This window comes from Elgaria multicarinata, chromosome 23 (assembly GCF_023053635.1).
Source record: "Elgaria multicarinata webbii isolate HBS135686 ecotype San Diego chromosome 23, rElgMul1.1.pri, whole genome shotgun sequence".
NCBI classification, from domain to species: Eukaryota; Metazoa; Chordata; class Lepidosauria; order Squamata; family Anguidae; genus Elgaria; species Elgaria multicarinata.
This window is the reverse complement of record NC_086193.1, coordinates 12,134,072-12,153,455: the sequence shown is the minus strand read 5'-3', so window position 1 is coordinate 12,153,455 and position 19,384 is coordinate 12,134,072. Positions and strand designations below refer to the sequence as shown.

Here is a 19,384-nt window from a genome sequence, read left to right as displayed (position 1 = left end):
AAGTTCCAAACCTTAACTCTGAACCGGGACCTGGTGTTGCTCTGTCTCCTTCTTCACTACGTGAAGCATTTTTACCCTGCTGTTCAGCCAAAGAAGGGTTTCCCATGACAGCTTATGAAATATCAATAATCAGGCCATTCCCTTTCCTCTGGCTTACAACCTAAAAGACATGACACGAAAGGAAACGGGATGAGGAGGGAGGAGGGGGAAAAAAGCAAACTCCGGAGGTGCCTCTGCCACGTCCCATAGGTGCCTCTGCCGTGTCCCAGCACGTCCTCCATTTTCTTCCCTCCTGCTTTTCCCAGGTGGATTGCACCACTCGGAGTAATGGCTCGCCCAGTGCCGGCCCGGCCCAGCCCTCCCGTACCCGCAAACCCGGCGCTGTGATTGAAAGCTTCGTGAACCACGCTCCTGGCGTCTTCTCGGGAACGTTCTCTGGTAGGCCCGCGTTGAGTTTCTGTCTCCCTTGCCCCTTTCGGCGTCTTCGATTGGGAGTTCGCGTGCAAGCCTTGGGACTTCACAGGACTCTTTGTCCGATGAAACGAAGAACTCTGTGAAACATGGAAAGCTTGTATATGCTTGCTGACTTCCCGGCCACACCTAGCAAATGCACTGGAGCGAAGGGAATATAAAACGGATTCGTGGTTGGTTCTTGCTAGAAACCCGGGTCTGTATCAGAGAAACATTTTCGTAACAAGCCAAAAAGTACTCCTCTCTCGGTCACATAGAGTCCTTTAAAGCGGGCTGTTGCGATGGCCACTGACGTGTCAAAATGGGCTACTGGAAAAATGTATCTGATTTAAAGATATGCAGGTTGTAATCTGAACACCACGTCCCCATATATCTTTTATTATTATTATCTTCTGGAACACAGCAGGCTAAGAAGGCTTCTCTAGTCTGCCCAAAATGCTGGAAAGGTAGATAGATTTTATCACGACTATATATCAGCCCAAACACTGCCACTTGCGTTCATGACAGCTAGAAACTTGCCTTTTTCAAAGAAAATAAAAATAAAAACCCATTTTCATTTTAAGCAGGCACGGGGTGGTACGTTCTTGAAACCTCTTGGCAACCATAAATGAAAGATGATTATTATTATTATTATTATTATTATTATTATTATTATTATTTTATTTATTTATTTATTTATTTATTTATATAGCACCATCAGTGTTTTTAAAAAATAGGACACAGGGGTTTTTTTATTAAAAATTGGGATGATAGCCATGAGGGTTAGTGATGCTCTTGAGAGAAAGGAAAGTTGGAATGAGAGCCATGCGGACTAGTGACTTGACTTTCTTGAGAGAAAGGAAATTTGGAATAAGAACCATGAGGACTAGCAACATGAGTTTCTTGAGAGAAAGGAAAGTTGGAATGAGAGCCATGAGGACTAGTGATTTGACTTTCTTGAGAGAAAGGAAATTTGGAATAAGAACCATGGGGACTAGCAACGTGAGTTTCTTGAGAGAAAGGAAATTTGGAATGAGAGCCATGAGGACTAGCAACGTGAGTTTCTTGAGAGAAAGGAAATTTGGAATGAGAGCCATGAGGACTAGCAACGTGAGTTTCTTGAGAGAAAGGAAATTTGGAATGAGAGCCATGAGGACTAGCAACGTGAGTTTCTTGAGAGAAAGGAAATTTGGAATGAGAGCCATGAGGACTAGCAACGTGAGTTTCTTGAGAGAAAGGAAATTTGGAATGAGAGCCATGAGGACTAGCAACGTGAGTTTCTTGAGAGAAAGGAAATTTGGAATGAGAGCCATGAGGACTAGCAACGTGAGTTTCTTGAGAGAAAGGAAATTTGGAATGAGAGCCATGAGGACTAGCAACGTGAGTTTCTTGAGAGAAAGGAAATTTGGAATGAGAGCCATGAGGACTAGCAACGTGAGTTTCTTGAGAGAAAGGAAATTTGGAATGAGAGCCATGAGGACTAGCAACGTGAGTTTCTTGAGAGAAAGGAAAGTTGGAATGAGACCCATGGGGACTAGCAACTTGACTTCGAAAGAGAGCAATGAAGGATCCGCGAAACTAACCTGTCCCTTTTCCCGGCTCCCTCTCAGGCACTTTACACCCCAACTGTCAAGACAGCAGCGGCCGGCCGCGGCGGGACATCGGTACCATCCTGCAGATCCTGAACGACCTCCTGAGCGCCACCCGGCACTACCAGGGCATGCCTCAGTCGCTGACGCAGCTGCGCTGCCAGGCGCAGTGCTCCCTGTCGCCCACGCCGTCCTCCTCTACGGATCTCGCCGGCAACACTACCTCAGACAAGATGGCCGCCGCCGCCACTAGCCAGTCCTTGCATTTGGGGGCCCACTGCCCGGGCCAAGCGGCAAGCTGCAAACCCACCGGTGAGTCCCCAGACTTCTTGGGTCTCTCGCCGGTTGGGATCCGGGGGCCGTCCCGCGATGGCGGGTGGGAAGTCGTTTCCTGCAGAATTACAAAACGCCCCCCCTTTTATTTTAGAAGTGTGTCGTCACGTGAAATTAAATCTTTTAACAAATGACCAACCGTGCGATAACGGTCGGACTGGGTGGCTGAAACGGACCCAGTCGGAGCTCAAATCCGACTCGCTGCTTAGCTTCCGGGCGCCAGCCGCTGCGAAACGTTTCTGCGTTCGGCTTTTCAGGCTTGCCGGAATTTCTGAGTTCGCCGTTTCCGAGGCCTTTGTGACATGTTTTATATTTGGGGGCTGGAACCTTGTGTGTGTTTAGACCGGGGGGGGGGGGGAAGGGGCCTACATCTCCCAGCATGCCCCTGGGGCAGGAAAAAGTCCTATAAAAAGTCCCACCATGCTCCAAAGCCAGAAGGAAAGACCTATAACTCCCAGAACTCCCCAGCCAGCAAGGGGGGGGGGGAGTCCTCCAACTCCCAGAATTCCCCAGCCTGGGGAATGCTGGAAGTTGGAGGACTTTTTTCTGCGTAAACATCCCCGAATGTATTTGTGTATGTATTTATTTGTATACTACATTTCTGATCCACCCTAACATTTTCTGGATGGATTCTAGACGGTTTTAAAAAAACCCAAAAATGCCATGTTTCAGTATAGAATTTCTCAGCACATGCCAACTCTGACCTTTCCTCACGTCCAATGGGTCTTTCTCCAACCTCAGCGTGCTTTTTGGGGAGTGTTTGTCATAAAATTTATCTACCTTTTTCAATGGACCCAATACAAACCAGATCAGATTCGTGTCGCTCTGGCCCAGTGGTCTACTTCTAATTTGATTCTGGCCAGCTGGTGCGTTTTTTTAAAAAAAAATTACTCCCGTCTCAAATGATACAGCATGCAAGGAGGAAGGGATGCGGAGGGAAAAGGGGAAAAAAGCAAACAGTCGTTCCGCAGGGCTAGCATAATAGGTGGCCTCCGAGTCCCATCATCCCTCGCCACTGGCTGGGGCTGATTGGAGTTGAAGTCCGTGGACTTCTTGAGGGGCGACGTGTCCTCGCCTACCCCCGGCGTACCGCCTTTCAGGTTTAGACCTATATCTGTCTAGTTGAGGATTCTTTGTGAGAGTGTTAGCAGGCGCGGTTGATGTGAAACCCTCTTGCGTGTTACGTGTTTCTGTTTCCCCCTTGACGTGGGGCAGCGGGAGGAGCAGTACTTGTGTGATTAAACGTGTGTGTTCAGCGGCTTCCTGAGTGTCAGAATTCTGGTCGACGGATTTTACATTTACCTTTCTGGCCGGGTTGGGCTTGCAGTTGAAAACTTCCGCACGGGCACCAGGTTGGTAAAAATGATCTAGACTTTTAAGGGTGCGCCCTAATGCATCTTTAGATAGGGGGGAAGTCCTACAATTCCCATCATGCTGGGAGTTGCAGGACTTTTTTTACCCTGTCTAAACTTGCGTAGGATTGCACTCTAACAAGTAATGCAATCTACATCTTCCGATGACCGGACTGCAGATTCGCCCGCCTCTTTCGCAACGGCCCTGCGAGGTCGGTTAGATGGGCAGAGTGACTCCCCCGCAGACTAAGCTCCGACTTTCCATCTTTCCAGAGCTGTACCCACTATGCCGCACTGTCTCCCCTTTCCCACAGTTTGCCTCGCACTCTGGCGTCCTCAAACCGCTTTTTAAGTGGAACTTCGGGCACGAATCGCGCCCAGGCCTTTTTGCCGGCGGGCGGCGCAAAAGCAGGATGGGTTGATCCCTGAAAAGAGAATTTGGTTGACTGATTGATTTTCTTGAACAAAATCACATTATTTGGGGTGTTGGAAAAGTGTGGCTCAGCTTAAAGCCCCGCTCCTTCGGTCCGTTTTCCCAATTTTAACCCGAATGCAGCCCGAACCGTTGAGTAACGTGCCACCCTGCTTCTGCCCCAGTTAGAAATCCCAAGGAAAGGACATACGAAACGACGATCACTAGCCATAATTTGGCTGCTTTTAGCCCAGCCTTGGTAACCCACCAACAGATCCGTGGTACGGCCCTTCCCTGATGGAGTTGATTTGTCTCAGAGCAGATGGGAGGGGGGAAGAGGAAAAGGGAGGTTCTGTGTTCGAATGCTCCCACCTCTATTAATTCTAGGTCATGACCACCTTGGGTCATATGAAGAAACAGCTTATTTCTTTGCATATGCTAATGGCCAGCATTATTAACCCATTCCAAACCGGAGGCTTTGGCCTACTGTCTTTTCCTTTCCTTAAGTGCTGTTTGCATATGCAAATAGCCTGCCGGTGTCCAGCAGCCGTGACTGCACTAAGGTGTGTTTTTTCTCCTGCTTTCAAACCCCGCCTACCATCATACAAATTGTTTCCCCCAGATTTCTTTTCCTTAATGCTGATTTTTCTCACTCTTAATCGACCCATTCTTAACGGCATTCGAATAGCCAATGGGCCGGTTGGAAACATATTTGTTCATTGTATTCATCGTTAATTCGGGCGTCCCGCCTGGATTGCTAAACAGCCCCCAAAGCACTGAAATCGTTTTCAGGGTTTGACCTTTTTTTCTTCTTCAAGAAATGGCGATTAATAGAATCATAGAATAGCAGATTTGGAAGGGGCCTGCAAGGCCATCGAGTCCACCCCCTGCTCAATGCAGGAATCCTTGCGCAAAAAGTGTCAGCTCTCTGCCCCAGGGCGCTTCCAAATCAGATGTGGGAAAGCGAGCAAAATTCTGCGGGCTTTGAGGCGTGCAGCGCTGTACCCGAGGAGTGCAGCCTGTTTCAGCCCAGTCGGGCTTACACCTGAGTACACACATACGCGCGTGTGTATTTTTGGGACTGCGGCATATCTTGGCTTCAGCATGGAACCGCGCGTCTCTGTAAAAGGACGCCTGGATGCTTTTGCCTGCCCCCATTTGGATGTTTCGGACTGCACTTCCCATCATCCCCAGGCTTTGCACGCGGAAGGTTCCCAGTTCGATTTCTGGTGTCTCCAATTAAAAACGGGAATGGCTCTTTTCTGGCCCACACCCAAGGGAGAGCGTCGCGGCTTGCCGGAGAGCGGGGGGGATTTGAACCCGTCTCCCCTTAGCCCTGTGCTCTAATCGCTACCCCACGCTACCCTGTGGGCTTGGCTTGGACGCTCATCCTCTGCCTGCAATGGGTTATTCCAAGGCTGACCCTCTCTTCGTGGCACCCTTTCCAAGCGGGTTTTGGGGGAGGGGGGGCGGTGCAGCGCCGCTGCAACACTCTACAGAGCAGCCTTACTCAAGCGCTCACGCCTCTCTTTGGCTCCGTTGCGAGGAAGCCGTGGGCCGCGGTCCGAAAATAGAACAGCGAGCTGGCGGGGGCGAGGGGGGGCGGTCTCTGCAAACCGACTCGGCTTTTGTTTCTCCTCTCTTTCCCCATCTCCCCACCCCACCCCACCTTCGCCATTTCTGGCCCGGCTGGAAAATTGGGATCTCTTATCTCTCTCTCTCTCTCCCACCCACGTCTCTCCCGTCACTAGCCCCCCACCTCCAATGCGCTGATGCGCTGCAGAACAAGCGGCAGACGTCTCTCTGTCCGGGGACAGCGGGGAGGAGGTTTTTTGCCAGCTTCTGCGGTGGTTTTTTCACCGTGGGGGGGCGTGCGTAAGACTTTCCCTGCCAATGCCTGCCTGTCACTCCCCCCCCCTTGCATTCATCCTCCAGCAGGGCTCTGACCAGAAGCAAGGCGGGGGGCGGGGCATGCAAGTGACTGACAGAAGGGGAAGGGTCTGCCCCCCTTTCTTTTCCTCCTCGGGTATCTCCTCCGCCACCCTTCTGCCCATCGAATTTATAGCATAAACAGGTGTGTAGACCTCTCACATGTGGGGTCTTGTGCAGAGCTTAGCAAACAACCCCCCCCCCCCCGGTCGCACGTACCGAAAGCCTGACTTTCATTGGGAGTTGGCCCCCTTTTCCCTGAGGTGCTGGTTTTCTGCGTGCAGGGATGTCTCTATTTCTGTCTAGAGGAGCATTCAGTCACCCTTATCCCTGAGCTGCCGCTTTTCTATATGCAGGGATATCTCTATTTCTGTCTAGAGGAGCATTCAGTCACCTGGCCTCCTTATCCCTGAGCTTCCGCTTTTCTATATGCAGGGATGTCTCTATTTCCGTCTAGAGGAGCATTTAGTCACCTGGCCTCCTTATCCCTGAGCTGCTGCTTTTCTATATGTGGGGATTTGTTTGTTTCTGTCTAGAGAAGCATTCAGTCTTCTTGCCTCCTTATACCTGAGGTGCAGCTTTTCTACATGCAGGGATTTGTTTGTTTCTGTCTAGAGGAGCAGTGAGTCGCCTGCATATTATGTCCCCTCCGTGTCTTGGCAGAGATCATTTTTATGTCTCTCCCTTTTCCACAATCCCGCATAGTGGTTAGAGCAGTACACTCTGGACATGAGCTCGTCCGTTTTGCCTCATGCTCCCAATTTGACAGCAATTCCTGGACCTTCTCCGCAACGACATGTTTTTCATTGGCGAGACCTGGTCTTGAACCCGGGACCAGTTACTGCTGATGCGTGTAGCACGCTAGGCGCCGTATGAAACAGACCGCGAGGGAAGGCTGATGACATGCGGAAGGCATGCGAGAAGTTCCGGGTTCAAATCGTCGTTTTCCGCCCACTGCTGCGGTGCAGCGGTGTTGCGGAGCAGAGAAATACAGAGCGGCCTCCCTTACAGGGATGTCGTACGGCTACCAAAGAAGGTTTTGTTTAATGCCGTGCACTGCTTGATTTCTAAATGTGTCCGGGGTGTGTGTGTGGGGGGATGACTTTGCCGTCGGCGTGACGAGTACCATTCCGTGCTCGTTTCTTCTGGCAAGGTCAGTCCAACCTCTTGACGCCACGTCGGAGGCCCTCCAGTTCGCCTGAAGGCCGCCCAAAGGAGCCGTGAGCATTCCTTTCCCTTCTCAACCCCTCCCCACCCCCACACTTTCTGGGAATCTTCTCCCCGCCTTTTCGTCTTACCACCCACCCACCCCCCGCGCACCGTGCGCACTGCTCTAGATCACGCTCCGCTGCCAGCCCGCGCTCCCCCCACTCTGCGCACGCTGGCCTAGATACGTCACGCCGACGCCTGTGATCTTGGCAACGGCCATCGCCTCCTTGGCAAGCGAGGAAAAACAGGGAGAGGGGGACGCTTCGGGCAACCAGGGCTACCAGCTGCCACTCGCTGGAGACACAACAAAAAATGTTACCCGGGGACGGGTGCACGGCGGAAGGGGAAGCGTGCTTTTTTTAGCGTTGGTGTCCAGAGCTGCGTAGTTCCGTTGGCTGGGGTTCAGTCCGCCCCCCGCCCCCCAGCGCATATCTTTGGGGTGTTTCCTCTCCGTGTGTTTTCTCCCCCTCCCCACCGCGGACCACCACGGCTCCCTCCCTCCCCTGCTGGGGGAGTTACGAGGGAGGGCCCCCCGCGGCGTGGCCCCCTTCCTACAAGAGGTGCTTTGCTCTCCCTTCCCAGCGCTTCAGAACTGTGGCCAGGACGTTGCGCCTCTGACCATGTGCGGGGTATAGTTCCTACCACAGATGATTTGGACTTCTTTTTAGGGGTGGCGATTGACCCAACTTGGAGTGGGTGTTCCCTGCAAAAGCATCTTCCTTTTGCATTTGACCCCGCTAATCCCTGACCCTCGGCCATGCTAGCTCAAGCTGATGGGCCACGTAGTCCGCTCCGCCTGGATGGCGCCCGGTTGCCTAACGCCGTGGGTTAGGAGCACGGGTGGAGGCCTTTGTGTGTGGCTGGACTGCAGCTCCCAGCGCCTCTCACTATTGATCATGGGGGCTGATGGGCCTTGCAGTCCAACCGTGACTGATCCGCCTTCGCCAGCGAGGGTCGGGGGGGCGCCATCAGGCCGCATCAGGTGGCCTGGAGATAGAGTGTCAGGCTAGTAGAGCAAGCGCAACCCGGGTTCGAATCCCTGTTCACCGAACAGGAAGGGAGAAGGTTTCGCAGAGCTCCTTTCTAAGAAAGGCACGGAATCAATAAAGAAACATAAATATAGTCAGCGAAGGGACTGTTGGAAGACGTCTTCCCCTTATGAAGTTTTCTTTAACGGGGGGGGGGAGGGGATTGCTTTTTCCCATGCTGTCCACGAATCCATCTCGCTCGCTGGCTCTGTGGGGGCGTTTGCACAATCGTGGCCTCCCTGGATGAATGCTTCGAGAATAAATACCGCCCCCGGCTTCTGTCCTGCCTGTCACCACCGTAGATTAGAAATGCCCTTCCGTGCTTAAGGCCATGGGATCAGCTAGTTAATTCTTAACGCGCTCAGCGCCTGCCCACCCCGCCGTTGCGAAGGGCCGGGTGCGAAGTGGGGAAAGGCCACAAAAATGCCTCCCTTTTTTTCTTTCTTTTTTTTCTCTTTAAGTGCCTTCCTCCTCCTCCTCCTCCTCCGCTTCCAGCTGCTTTCTTCTTTCCTCTTCGTCCACCTCTCTCAAATCATCCATTTTTATTTTCTTAAACCGCTTATTTGAAAGAGGGTCGGGGCGCCTTTCGATGCCACACTGGGGAAACGGAGGCCCGGCCAGCCGACGGCGTCAGACGTGGCCGACACAACCCGGATCCTTTGCATTCGGCTTTTGCTTTTTGCAATTTCACCATTATTATTTTTTAGCCTGTCTTTCCTCTCCCCTTCCGAAGTCCCAGTGACACTGGATGGGGGGAGAGAGAGAGAGAGAGATCTGTGGCCAACGTTTTCCTCTTCCCCTTGCCGTCGCTCTCTCACACACACGCCCCGAAAAACCCGGTCTCTGTAAGCGTTCGATTGTTCGCCCGCCCACGGGCTGCTAAAGCACGCGAGAAAAGCGCGCCCCTCTGCCTTTGACGGGGAGGCGCGTGGGTGGCGTGAAGCTAGAAATGACTTCTGTTCTCCTCGGAGAGAGGGGAAGTGATCAAAACCCAGGGAGGGCGGCGGACCGACGGCGGGGAGGAGAGACGGTTTTCAAAAAAAAAAAGTGTGTGCCAGGAGCCATTGTTTGCTTGCGCTTCCTGTCTCTGTTGCCATGGAGACAGAGGCCTAGTTCTCCGTCGATGCTCCCCCCCTCAGTGACGAGGGACTGGTGTTTGGGGGGGGTTATTTGAGCGCAGTGGTTGGGGGGTAGAGTTAGGCACTGTTGTTTTAAGGAGAAAAGTGAGTTCACGTGTGATTTTTTTGGGAAAAGATATAAATTGGTTTCTCTGTCAACCATTGGGCGGCCATCTTGGATCTGCTGGCGCCCGCGTTGGCCAAACTCCATTCCGTGTCCCCTTGATCTCTCCAGCCCTCTGCTGGCGCCCGCGTTGGCCAAACTCCATTCCGTGTCCCCTTGATCTCTCCAGCCTTATGCTGGCACCCACGTTGGACAAACTCCATTCCGTGTCCCTCTGGGCTCCAGCCCTCTGCCGATGCTCATGTTGGCTGAACTCCGTTCCGTGTCCCCTCAGGCTCTCCAGCCCTCTCGCTGAACTCTCTGCTGGATCAGTCCAAAGGTATTTCTGGACCAGCATCCAGAGGGAAGAGAAAGGGGAGAAAGCAGCTGATTGATTAAACATCCAGTCAGCTTATTCCCCTTACCCCACTGCCAAAAAACCCTGCTTTTTGTAGCATCTTCCCTGAAGAAGAGACTTGCATATCCCGGAATCTTGCACGTTTTTATTTTTGGTGATCTTCAAGTTGGCTTAATGAAGGCATTGCACTCTGTGGATTGTGCGATTTCTCCCCAAGGCTGCCTTTGTTTCTTGTATAGTTTTTCTAGTTATTCATGTGCAGGAGGGGGCCATCACCGAAACACCCACCCCCTCCCCGGGTCCTTTCTATATACCGATATCTCACTAAACATCCTCCGCTTGATTCTAAGCGTCATTGTGTCCATGAAACTGAAAGCTAGCATAGACCAGGTCTGGATCCGAAGTTCCAGCCCAGCCCACCGATAACCAGCTTCTCTCACGACTGCGAGTTTTGACGGTGGCGCTCCTGAGGCTTTATAGCAGGCACTGAGATGGGATTGGCTCTCTGCCGTCACATGATCAAGTGATGGGTGGAGACAGACCCAAAGTGGGTAGGGCTAAAAAATACCAGCATTTTTTAGTTTAAGGCTCTTTCTGCCAGTAGCTAAGCCTTAAGAAGAGACATTTCAACCTTTCAGATTGGGGGGACGGGACTGCATAATCACTGGGGTAAGGGGGTGTGGCTAGAGGAAGGAGGCATGGCTATCTGGGCCACAACAACACCAACAACAACAATAATAATAATAATAAATCAGAATTTATTTCTTACACGCTTCTCCCATTAGATCGAGGCGGAGAGCAACAGCAAGCCTTAAATGCATAAAATACTGATTAAAAATATAGCAGACACTGTTAAAAAAAAACATCCTAAAAGCATCCTAAAATGCCACTGGATAGGCCTGGTTTTCCCTGTGGATTTTTATTTTAATTGTCTGAACTCGTTTGATTACGCACCATGCTGGAAATGGTTGACGAAGGGCGGGACGTTGCTTTTTTTAAAAAAAAACACGACCACCACCCATCTCTCTTTTCGTAACGAAGCGGATACTTTTCACCGCTTCGGGCGCCCCGTTAATTCCGCTCCCCCTCTTGTTTTCCAGGCGACCGCTTGCGGCAGACGGAGAACCGTGCCACCCGTTGCAAGGTGGAACGCCTGCAGCTCCTGATGCAACAGAAACGCCTCCGCCGGAAAGCTCGCCGCGACGCCCGCGCCCCGTACCACTGGCTTCCGAATCGCAAATCCAGCCGGACCAATAGCAACAGTAGCGTCTCCAGTGAAGGCAGCCTGGACTTAGATTTCGAAGACTCTGTGTGGAAACCCGAAGTCAAGGCAGACCTGAAATCTGAATTTGTCGTAGCATAAAAATAAAAAAAAGATTGCGGAAGTCACAAACTTCGGGGGAAGGGGGACCGATTTGGGGAGGGGAGGGATTTGGAGCAACGGAGAGGCGAAAAGGACCATTTAGTAATCATGAAATAATGCCGTTTTGGTTCCGACGAGGGCGAAGTTTGGGGGCGTTTTGATTCGAAAAGACTCGGTCGCTGCGGATTCCTTTGGATCAGACCCCGTCTTCGGATGTGTTTAGGTGGAAGCGACGTCCCCTTGGAGAACAGTATTTTCTATAAGTTTCAAAACAAACGGGAAAAATGCACCTGGTTTTCCTTTCAAGAGCTGAAACAGCTTGGAGCAAATCGAGCCGGGAAGAGCCATTCCTTACCAGGGAGCGGACTTGAAAGGAAGATGGCGAACACTTTGGCGGGGGGGTGGGGGTGGAATTGGGTGGTTTCTTTCTTTTTTGCCGTTTAAGAAAAGGGATTCTTTAACCGACTGCCTTAGACTGCGTGTGGAAGAGAAGACGGACCCAGAAGATAGCAGGGAGCTGGACTTGCCGAGCTGGCGTGGATTTCAACCTCCCTGGCATCGTAATTTTATTTTGTTTTCAGGCACAGGGAGGGAAAAGCGAAGGCGGTGAAGAGCGGCAGGGTCAGGAGAGAGGATCCTTTTCGCTGTCCACAAAGCGGCTTGCTCCCCTGTGAAATCGGCGAGGGTGTCCGTTCAAAATCGGAGGCAGTTTGAGTGCTGGAAGCGTCCTCTTTTTTAAAAAAAAAAACACGAAACGACGAGAAATTGGGTTTTTATTTTTATTTTGGTGACTTCTGTGTAACGGGAAGCGCTGTGCATTCTTCAGGCGGAGAGGGGCCCCCCGAACGGGATGGGTCGGGTCGGTCAAAAGATGGATTTGAGGGGGGATGTGTGTGTGCGTGTGTGCGTATATGCGTTTCTGTGTCCTTTCTTTCCTTTCTCCTTCCCTTGATAATGTAGCATTTCTCAACGGATCTTCAAGCTGTCGAATCTGAACTTCTCTCTTCCACGGACGTTTCCATTGCCAGGACCGCATGCACTTTATAGAGGTGTGAATCGCGTCACAAGCCCATAAACTGTTTTTGGATCTCCCAAGATGATTCTGGGGAGCGGAGGAACAGAACGCTCACTCAACCCCGAGTACCTCTCAAACTCTCTCTGCGTTGTTGTACATCTTCGATGCGATATATATCGACTCTATTTTTTTTTTTAATTGTGCACATTAAACGTTAGCGAGATTACTGGGTTTTGCTTTTCTTTTCAGGTCTGTGCAACTCCTTCCTCTTCCCCTCAAACCATTCCACGCCCCCTCGGCTCTTCCACACAAAAATAATTCAGCATCATCCTCTACGACGTTTGGTTCCATTTGTGGTACAGTCATCACCGGATTACTCCTGACGTTGCCGCCTCCTTTATTCTGGGCAAAGGTGCACATCTACCTTCCTACAACCACCCAGTCCTCCTAGGTTGAATCCCCCCGGCTTTTTTAGCACCCAGGAAGCACCGGCACCCTTGACATTCCGTTTCGCTGACCTCATCCCCCATGCGTGTAGATGAGCCCATGCGCCCGCTCAAGAAATCCCGAACCTACGCTCTGCTGTAGAGTTCCTTTTTCTCTCTCCATTTTTTTAAAAAATAAAATTAACACAAAATAGTATCAGGTAATTCTTACTGAGATACTTGGCTCTCTGTGTGTGTGTGTGAGAGAGAGAGAGAGTGTGTGTGTTTTTAAGTTATTATTTATAGACTAAAATTATCTGAGCCAGTAATTTTTTTCCCTAGGCTGTAGAACTTTTGTCCTCGTCTTCATTATTATTTTTTTCTTCTGTGCAAACCTAGCAAACCACAAGTGTGTTTGTGTGTGTGAATGCGTGTTTTCGAGCAAGGGAGCAGGCATCCCATAATAGAGACGGCGTGGGTAATGTGTAGGGGTCCCAAGGAACTGCAAAATGGAACGAGCGATAATTCACACAAAGCCGCTGGTTTTGTTACGTTTAAAGTGGCTAGGGTGTTACGGGACGTACCGCCGGGCCTCTCTTCACAGAAGATAACCCTTTCCCCCCCCCCCGCAAAAAAAAAAAGACTTCCCAGGGATTCCTTAACCCAATTCCAAACTGAACAGACCATTTCCAAAACCTGCGATTCCACCTGTCGAGTTTTAATTTGTATTTTTTTTTGCGTTTCGTCTCTAAAAACCGAGTGATCTGGACGGTTGCCTTGTGTCGAAGCAGGGGAGGTGGGGAACCGCCGGCTCAACTCCCATCATCCCCGATTGCTGCCTGGGGCTTATGGGTGTTGGAGTCCGAAAAGCCGCACGTTCCCCGGCTGATATTGGAGAAGGCTGATAGAATGTTGCAAGATTAGGCGGCCTGCAGTAAAAGATTGGGAAATTATCTTCGGAACTTTTTATAAGCCTCCGCGGTGCTCTTATCTTCGGACTCTCCTGTTCTGGTTCTGATGTGTGTGTTTTATTTTGAGCCTTAATTTAACCAGATTTAAAGACAGGATTTTGCATCTTCTGCCTTCCCTTTCCCCCACCACCCCTACATTTCTCCTCTCGATTCGTGTTTGCTCACACCCCTCTTTCCAGATGTTGAGGCTTGATGGTGGAGGAGGCAGGCAGCACCAGTTCACACCTGGATTTGTCCTGAGGATTTTACACTACTTGTCCAATATGCGTTCCCCCCCCCCTTTCTTTTTAAACTTCTGAAGCAAGTGCCTCACTTCGGAGTTTGTTTGCGAATCGGTCGCTTCGTTATTCTTACTTAATTGCCTTGTGTGGAAATCCTATCTTTCTCCTTCTGGGCTGTTGATTCTTGCTTGCCATGTTGATTCTTGCTTGCCATCCTTTAAAAGGATGCTTTGGCATCCTTTTAAAGGTGTCTCTTAAGCCCTGCCCACCACTTCCTGGAAGCCAGGATGAGACACTCTAGGGGGGGAAAGGAAACCGCTTGGAAGAAACTCTATGCCCCAGCAGGACCTGAGCTTTGGAGCCCGTGTTGGGAATTCATGTTCAGTTGGTGCATTTTTTTTAAAAAAATGAGAACGATTCTTAAAGCCTTGTCATATAGTCAGTTAAATCTCCCCACCAAAAAAACCCCAACCCTGAAGGGACACCCCTATGAATATTTAGGCCAAAAAAAACCTTCATCTCCCAGCATTCCCCAGCCAGCCATGCTGACAGAGGCATACAGGGAGTTGTGGGCCTCTGTCTAGCTATGCATAGGATCGAACCCTGAAATTTTTACACGCTAATTGATGTGCATTAGGAACTGAGCAAAATCGGTCTTGCCTCTTCCAACGGCGAGCAGTTATGCCCCAATTAAAAGAAACACGTTTCTGCCTTCATCTTTACCTCCCAACCAAATTGGATGAACCCGGATAAAATCAGAGCAAATTCCCTAATGGTTGTCAAAGCTCTTCCCGCACGACTATGGAAAAAGGTGACGTGGCTAAAGCCAAACGGACAGTTTGCATATCAAAATGAAAAAGCAGGTTGTGTTTGGGGTATTGCTTCCCCTTTAATGCACACTATGTCATAAAAACATAGCCACAAAGGTGTGCAGGCCAGGGAACGAAAAGCGTTGCTTTTTATAAAAACCGGATTTTGCGACATTCCCTGACAACGTATCTGTGTTTTGAAGCGATGCTGAAAAAAGATGGGGACCTGGATTTGGAACTGGTGCTGGCGACCTCCGTGAATTCTTCTTTTCCTCTTTCTCCCTCTCCTCTTTTTATGGATGAATTCGAATCCAGAACCCCTTAAAAAATGGAAGAACGAGTGTCTTCCAAAGAATCTAAAGAGTCGGTCCTAAAATGGCTCTCGGGCTCCATTTCGGAAGTCGGATACGGAGTTTTCGGCTCGCCTCTTTGAATCGTGGGCAACGCTCCACGCCCACAGTGTCCCGTGTAGCAGGGTCCACTTTATCCCCGACCTTTTGCGTATTTTCCAAAAGTCGCACAGCCAACCTCACTCCACTCCGCCGCTGCCGCCTCTGACCAGCGTTGCCAAAACCGGTAATCTCTTGCCAACCACAGCGAGAAGGGGAAATTGCTCCCCCTCTGGTCAGATCGTGCTGTTACACTTCCTGTTCCTTTTCCCTAGATGTGAAATTCGTTTGTATGTGATGCTGTATCAGGTTTTTAATTTTTAAAAAAACGTGTTTTTTTTATTACATATTTAAATATTCTACTTTTTTTTTTTGTACGGTGCGAATGTGCGTCCTCTTTTCCCATGGATCCATTTTCCCACCTTCTCATCTTGTGGGAGGTGGGATGGTTTGATTTTTTGCGTTTCTTTGTTTCTGGATGATTTTATTATTATTTTTAAAATACCGAACGGCAAAAAGGACAGTCAAAAGCATTACAAAATATGTCTCCTGTGCGCGTCTGTGTGTGGGTGTGTTGAAAGGCGGAAATGGCAAACGGGATGAGTTGACCTGTTTTATCACCTCATTTAAGTTACTTGTATTAAATAAAGAAGAAACTTTTAAAACATGGTTTAAAAAAATAATAAACACAAAATAAAGATTGCTTGAGCCACAGTTGCGTTGTACAGGCCTTTCGTGTTAAGAGATTTTGGGTGGGGGGCACACAGAAACTGGGGAGCGTGAATTATTGCGGGCGTATTTCGTAGTCTTTCCAACATTGCTTTAGGGCTGCAATATCCTACACACCAGGGCTGTTGTGAAGGTGTTTGGCCCGCCACAAATCCTAGTCCAGTCCTCCTTGGGGGTGGGGGACGCTTGGACGGCCATGCTCTCCTCCTCTGCCCTCCGCGTTTGTGTGATTTTTCCCACCTGTTCTAAAAGTTTTTGCGACAGCAGGAAGAACTTTAAGCTAAAACAGGCTGGTAATTTGGTCACGCCCCTTTTCCTTTAGCCCTGCCCACTCCTGGAATGCCACCCCCAAGAGCGCCTCTGAAATTGAATTCACTTGAAATTATTATTAATATTTTCTATACCACCCCACAGCCAAAGTTTTCTGGGCGGTTTGCAAAAGATGAACACCTTAAAAAAGACATGCCAGATTTAAAACCATCAAAACATAAAATGGACAACCTACATCTAAAAAAATGACTTTTGAGCGGTCAGCCGAGCCTAAAAACAGATCTCGGATCGATTAAAACTCCTCACGTGTTGCTAAATGCCTGGGGAAAGAGAAACGTCTTGACCCAGCGCTGAAAAGGTAGCAGCGTTGGCGCCAGGTGGGCCTCGTCGGGGAGATAATTCCATAATTGGGGGGCCACCACAGAGAAGGCCCCGTCTCTTGTTGCCGCCTTCCAAGCCTCCCTCGGAATGAGCACCCGGAGGAAAAGTGGTTTGACGCCCCGCATGCTGAATTTCCGCTCTTGCAGACAAGGGCCCTTTTTCCTCACCTGATCCTTTTTAAATGGGGGGGGGGTCTGGGATCAAATGGGGGAACATGGGCGGGAGGAGGCTGTTTCACCATGTCCTGCTTTGTGGGTCCCTGGTTGGCAGCTGGTTGGCCACTGTGAACAGAGTGCTGGATTAGATGAATCCTCAGTCTAATCCAGCATCATGGCTCTTACGTTCTTAAAGCAAGGTGTCTGTTAGGAAATGGGGTGCTCCCGGTTTGGGGTCGCGTGCCAGGAGCCCGTGCAATGACTTTTCCCAGTGCTTATGTTCCCTCCCCTTACATTTGGGGCGTGGTCATTCTTTATACGGCACTAAACTCCGCCTCCTTTTGCCCTGGTGACTCCTTCACCTTTGCATAACGTGGTTCCATAAGAGTCACCTTCGTTGGACTCGCAAACAAATCCCTATTGTATTCCCTAGATGACTCCCACACCACTCCTAAGGGGCAGAGTTAAGGTTATGCAGGTAGTTTTCAAGTTGGATGAGAGACAGCTGCCCTCTTTCACCCACGCCTTGGAAATAGTCCCAAAACTCAGGTATTAAGCATATACAGCACATTTCATTAGGGAATTTTTTATTTTTAAGGCCCCATTAGAGTGGAAAGCGTGTTTTTCAGGGCTTCCAAGACATTAGGAGATGCCCGGGCACACCCAGTATGCACGCCTATGGTTGTAGCTTCATTTTTCAGTATCATAGGAAATCAACAATTTCTATGAATCCAACATGCAGACTCTGCAGCTGACCATCTTTTTCTGAGATACGTAGCTTCCACGGACTTGTGGCTTGATTTTTTAATATATTTTCTTTTCTTTTTTTTTACATTTGGGGATTTGCGCAAATTCGCACTTGTGTGAAATTCTTCCGCGTTCCTAAAAAAAGGACCCAATTCCATCAATCGGTTTGAAAGAGGAATGGAAGACGCCTGATCATCCACAACACACGGACGGAAGAGGTTTAACAGAACCTCATGGACTGGGTTTGAAAATTCCCTCTTGAGTATAGCAAGTGCTCTACGGCAGCTGCGATTCTGCAGGGGCTAAGAAAAAAATGATTGCAGGATGCAATAACGGCTGTGAGATTTTACTTCTCAGCTGATCTCAGTGTTTTATCTTTTTGAATTCTTTTAAACGCCCTTTAAGATTCTAGTTGGACTCGATGGCCTTATAGGCCCCTTCCAGTTCTGCTATTCTATGAATCTAGACCAATCAATGTCTGCAAAGTGCCTGTGATAGGGATGCGAAGGACGTCCGTTCAGTACCGCATTTCGAACCAACCGCTACAAAAACCAAAGCTCCGTTATCCTTTGAAATTTATTGCGGAAGGTTTGGTTGACTTTATACCGTCAAAGACTTTGTTAAAAAAAAAGCCATGTATTTACTTTCTGCCGGATAAAGAGGGTTGGGACCAGTCGGGCCTCCGAGGGGTGGGCATTCCTCAGCCGGGGTGTCACCACAGAGAAGGCCCTGTCCCATGTCCCACCATAGCATATGTCTCACGTTGGTGGGACATGGAGGAGGGTTCCTCCAACAGATCTCAAGCCTCAGGCAGGCATATATAGGGAGAGGCGCTCCCTCAAGTATTGGGGTCCCAAACCGCTTAGGGCTTTAAACATGGCCATGTGCATGTTTTATGCACACTGCTGCCCTCTTTTTGACCAGTGTGGCCACCCAAAGTTTCTGGCGTTGCTGCAAAATTCATTTCTGACATTGAGGGGAGGGGGGGCCTTTGTTTTTCATGCACGGCCTCCATCCTGCGCTGTCCCCAGAGCGCGGCGTGCCTTTGCATGTGGCAGAAACCTCCTACCCGTGTGCGCACCGTGGGTTGTGAAAGCCTCATGCCGCGCCCCTCGTAGCCAAAGGAGGGAAATCGTGGTGGCTCATTTCTCAGAAATGGAAGCTTTCGCTCCCACCGCTCTCCCCCACTGAATGCAGTACATCTCTCCCACTGTCTGTTTCTTGGGGCCCTCCGGTTGCGAAGAGGAAAAGAAAGTCAGAAATGTTAGCCGTGCTCTGTGTGTTCTCCTCCTTCTTCACCTCTGCCACCGGATATCCACTTTGGGAGGTGTTCTCCTGTTCTGGCCTAGGCCCGGGGTGATGCAGCAGTCGAAGGAAAGGCCCTCTGAGCACGTTCAGGAGCCCTCTCGTTTATCACCGCATCTGCGCGCGTCCGAATTGTGTCATCGTAGCGTAAAATGGTTCATCTGCGGCGACCGCTTCCGTAGCGTAGATGAAAACAGTCCTGTAGCATCTTCAAGGCCGGCACCGGTTTTCCTAGTGGAGATTCATCTCTGAGTGTCTGACTTATTCAGACATGCACCATGCCGCAACAGAAGAGTGGGTTTTCTGGCAGGGGCTCCCCAAATGACGGCCCGCCCGCCCGACGGAGGTGTGCCTGCACGGCATAATTTTTTGGAGCTGGGTTAAGATGTATTTTGTACATTTTCCCCTGGCGCTTTGATTTGAGCGATGCCTGCTGGACTGAGCCCAACAAACCTGTCTTAGCAAGAGGCCCAGGAATCCCGACCCCTGGAATTTGTAGGGGAAAGTTAGAGAGGGTGTAGCTTTCTCTCTCAGGCCTGTCGTGTTGCCAGCACCCCCAAAGTCGCCTAACTGGTTTCCCTCCGCCCTGACTTCTGGGTGACCTTTTCCCAACCACTTGCAATAGGGAGCTGCCATCCTGTGTCATCACTTTGACTCATCGCCTTTCACACAAGTCTCTTCGCCCATAGGTGCTCCAGGGCAAAGTCAATTGGCGGACGAATC

General features: G+C 50.1%; 1 protein-coding gene across 2 annotated transcripts in view; it reads left to right on the top strand.

Annotated features, from left to right (window-relative positions):
• The window catches only part of MIDN (midnolin), a 40,136-nt gene extending 24,348 nt beyond the window's left edge, over positions 1 to 15,788 (top strand). For both annotated transcript variants that reach the window (XM_063147148.1, XM_063147149.1), the window contains exons 6-8: positions 306 to 438; positions 2,061 to 2,351; positions 10,982 to 15,788. In XM_063147148.1, the coding sequence (XP_063003218.1) occupies positions 306 to 438; positions 2,061 to 2,351; positions 10,982 to 11,244 (687 nt within the window). In that variant the 3' untranslated portion in view covers positions 11,245 to 15,788. The remainder of the gene's footprint in view (positions 1 to 305; positions 439 to 2,060; positions 2,352 to 10,981) is intronic.
• The last annotated feature ends 3,596 nt before the right edge of the window (positions 15,789 to 19,384 follow it).